Here is a 4,103-nt window from a genome sequence, read left to right on the forward strand (position 1 = left end):
GAACTGGATGGTGGAGGAGGTGGAGGAGGCGGTGGTCCACGGCCAGAAATTAGAAATGGATGGTGGAGGAGGAGGAGGTGGTTGTAGCTTGTTTAGTTGCAGGAAGAGGAGGCGGTGCTGCTATTGATTGTACTTGTTGGGTGCACTTCCCAAAAAACGGAGGAGGTGGAGGCGGGGGTGGCGGCAAAGACTCTTGACTAGATTTTAGGAGGAGGTGGTGGTGGTGGGGGAGGACATAGTTTGTGGATCTTTGCTAGAGACACAACCAGGTAGAGCAATAGGTGGTGGTATTGGTGGACCTCTGCTAGTACTGGAAGGTAGGGCGTCTAAAGAATCTCTACAAGCACCAACGGAAGGAGCTGGTGGTGGCGTCGGCGGTGGTGGTGGTGGCGGTGGTGGTGGTGGTGGAGGGTGAAGCACAGGACATAATGGTTCCATTGATAGTGGTGGTAATGGCAATGATTGAGGGGATGAACAAGGTGGAGATCCATTACTTGTATCTAATGATTGTTGATGAAGAGAGTGCAGAACAGGTCCAATTAACTCTTGATCAGGAGACTCTGAAGCAAGGTTCGCTTCTGGTGGACCATCATTTTCAAATGATACAGGCATTGAATCAAATGTGTCCAGCATCAATGCTTTCGTTGAATCTGCTGAAGCCTTGGAAACAGTATCAAACGCTTCATCAGCACTGTCAGCAGTGCTAGATGCATTATTTTCTTCTTCAGAGTCAGCAGGTGACGAATATAAATTCACTTTGTTTTGCAACCTTGAAATTTCTTTTGCATCGCTTAGTACAGAGAGCTGTTTAAGCAACCACAAGGCTGCATCATCATTGCTATCAACCCACTCAACCCCATTGAAAAGTTCTTGAACCCTCGAAAAAGCTTCAAGGGGCAATCCACCTTTCTCCTCGCCATTTAAAATTGTAGTTGGAGCTTTAGGAGGAGAGATGCTCTCAAACTCCCCAAACAATACCTGAATAAATGAGTTCATTCAGTCAGATGGACGGCTAACTTATATGAAAATAAGAATACACAAATATATGTTATGTTTTTTAATATGGTGTATACATAGAGTAAGTTCTCTTGCACTGTCTGGCAACATAAGACGCTTATGTTGCCACACTGTTAATCTGGACCATTGATCAGGATGATTCTTACTAAAATGTGTGCTCCAGATCCTCAGTATGGCATAATAACATTTCCTTGCAAGTATATACATGTCTATATTCATACAACAAAAGGCACCATGTTTAATCATTTTTCTATGAAGATCAAAACAAAGGGCTCACTAATAGTCACCTCAGCTCGGAAGCCTTTTGGATAGCGTTCCTTTGAATCCCATAGAATGTCTAAGTTATCCGAATTCAGCATCAGTATATTGGAACGAATAAATGCAGTGTTGAACATAATACGGAACATCATAATTTCCCTCTCTGGATCCAAATCTACATGGACACACTCCAATACAACATCTCCTTGCACTAAACACTGAATGTCAATTTTGATGACATCACAGTCTTCCTGCAAAGAAAGAACATTATAACTGGAGTAGTGATATAAGGAACATTGACTAATGCAAAAACATAGAATAACAAACATCAAGTGGGAAAATTCTTAGAACAGTATAAATCTTACTTGACGGTAGTTCCGAAGTGTCTTCTTCCTGGGCATGGAGAATATCATCTGGGTCGAAAGCCCACCCTTACTAAGTAGATTCCTACCAAAAATACGGATAATTGGAGTGCAGCCTTTATGGGTATCGAAGTTTGGAATGGCTCGAAGAATGACACAGTCTAAAGAAAGTGCTCTCTCAGGAGGTGGCCACTCTGGAGCTATATTTCTTCTTGCCACATACTGAAGGTATCGAAGCTGAGACGGAAGAGGATTCAAAGGCGACAAGAGCTGCAAGAAACCTTTAGGAGCTTCTCGATGTACAATTTCAAGAGTCTTTCGTTCACCACTATGCAATTTCCTAAAAATGAGAAAGCTAGCTAAAAGAAATGCCAAGAGTGGCCAACCTCCCCTCTCACAATGGAGAAGAATAACATTCTGTTGCTTGTCAAGCAAGAGCCAACTCTCACAAACACGGAGAAAATGTTGAATGAGAGATAATGGGAGGATTGGACAACCCTCGTACTGCCGCGGATAATCCATAACTGTAACATCGTATTCGCATAGTATCTCAGCAAACTGGCTACGTTTCTCACCCTCACGAAAATTGAATGCAAGGAAGGATGAGTCCGGGAATTCTTCATGTAACTCAGTAATAATTTCATCTAGGTATATTTGGTACATTTCCTCAGGCAAGACCTCGGTGGAAAAACACGAATCAAACACTGGCCCATATTTAATATCATGAAACAAAAATAAGAAAAAAAACAAGTTATGAAAACATATGATTTAATGCAAAAAAATAATAGCAACACTAGATTAAAGGATGAAGAAAAGAATGTTACCATATACTCTCTCTACAAATTCAAGCAACCCATCTGGGGGTCTTTTGTAAAAGAATCTACTTAGAAGCGTCATTTTCCTCTCTTTCTTGAATTTTACCAACTGAACTGAATTGAGCGTAGGATTTTGCCAATGAGCTAAACCTGAAAATATAAAATTCAACAGAAAAAGGTGATCACTGACACTTTCAAAACTCACACTATTTGGGCCTCGGCAGCATTAACTCAAGCAACTCCCTTAATCAAGTTAATCTTATTCCAATTGTAAAACCCCATTAGACCTAAATTTCATCATTTCCTTTCAGTTCCTCAGCATTTCCTTTCAGTTTTCTCGGCAACCAAACAGAGTGTGAGCTTTAACCCGGATCAAAACAAAACGGCAGGCGTGAAAACTAACGAGTTACATGAAGGCTTGACACGAACCTGAGAGACTAAACGGAAAGTGGAAATTCTGGCAGGTATCGACGGGCTATGGAAAGTCCCTTCGTGCCTCGTAGTTTGAGTCTTGGAGAACCATTACACCTTCAATTTCAATTTTGAACTCTTTTTTCTCGCCTTGAATTTCAAAATTTTAAATTAAAAAAAATCTCCAAAGCCACTTTCTAGTTTTTAGCTATTTTATAATAAAAAAATGTTTGAATTTCGGTGGAAGAAGAAGAGAGCACGCGTGTTTTTTTTTTTTTTTTTTTGCCCTTTTTGAGGTTTTCTTTATAAGACGACGTCGTATTATTTGCTCGGCTTTCTATTTTCATTTAAGTTGGAACACACGTTTTGAGTAGCAAACCTAATTAATGCAATTTATTGTGGGTAAATAACTTTAAAATTTTTGGAAAGAAAACTGATATGACTTCAGCACTACCAGTACACTTCCCAATCCCAACCCACTAAGCCTTTGAATTTAATATCGGTGCATTTATACGTATTCAAAAGAAATTTTAATTATTTGATTAATAACTAAAATTTGACTACGTCAGCAGAATTACATGAAATTAAAAACTCACCTTATGTACTATATCAATCATCCAAATTATTTGAAACAACAGCAACTTGACCATTGATAATTGAACAATCGACAATGGAGGATTTGTAGATGCTTGCTCCTCAACTGTTACTTGTTTTTCCCCAAAGATTTGAATGATCCAATTGGCATGTACCCAATTCTCCCTTTAAGATGTGATATGAGAATGATGTTATAATCATGAATGGTTGCTTAGATAAATTCTTCCCAATATCCAATTGAATATTTAAATTTTCTTCTAACTTTCTCCAATAAATTCTTCATTGTTGGGTTGAAGAACAGTTAATTCAAATTCGCGTGCAAATGAGGTTTAGAGACAAAAGATGAAAGTATATGCAATGGTGAAGATCATTTCAATTTTATTTTAATAAATTGAACTTTTGACTTCTTGTGGTAAAGTTCAGTTCATTTCAGAGATCAATATTTCATTTTGTGGATCAATAGTTCATTTCAGAAGTCAATAAATGAACTCTAAAATAAAATTCATTTCAATAAGTTGTCACATCATAATAACTATACGGCCTCTCTCTTATTGACGTATGGACAACATTACTTTTTAATTTTTCCATTACATTTAATTAGTGTAAACTATCAGTTACTTTCGTTTCTGATTTATTTCACTATTTT

General features: G+C 38.2%; 1 protein-coding gene across 1 annotated transcript in view; it reads right to left on the reverse strand.

The window, feature by feature from the left end:
• Positions 1-3,386, reverse strand: part of LOC18777143 (formin-like protein 14) — a 10,702-nt gene extending 7,316 nt beyond the window's left edge. Inside the window, 7 exon segments of the mRNA XM_007210404.2 lie at positions 56-194; positions 196-231; positions 233-978; positions 1,305-1,526; positions 1,641-2,341; positions 2,462-2,602; positions 2,882-3,386. Of these exon segments, the coding sequence (XP_007210466.2) occupies positions 56-194; positions 196-231; positions 233-978; positions 1,305-1,526; positions 1,641-2,341; positions 2,462-2,534 (1,917 nt within the window). The 5' untranslated portion in view covers positions 2,535-2,602; positions 2,882-3,386.

This window comes from Prunus persica, chromosome G5 (genome assembly GCF_000346465.2).
Source record: "Prunus persica cultivar Lovell chromosome G5, Prunus_persica_NCBIv2, whole genome shotgun sequence".
Taxonomy (NCBI): Eukaryota; Viridiplantae; Streptophyta; class Magnoliopsida; order Rosales; family Rosaceae; genus Prunus; species Prunus persica.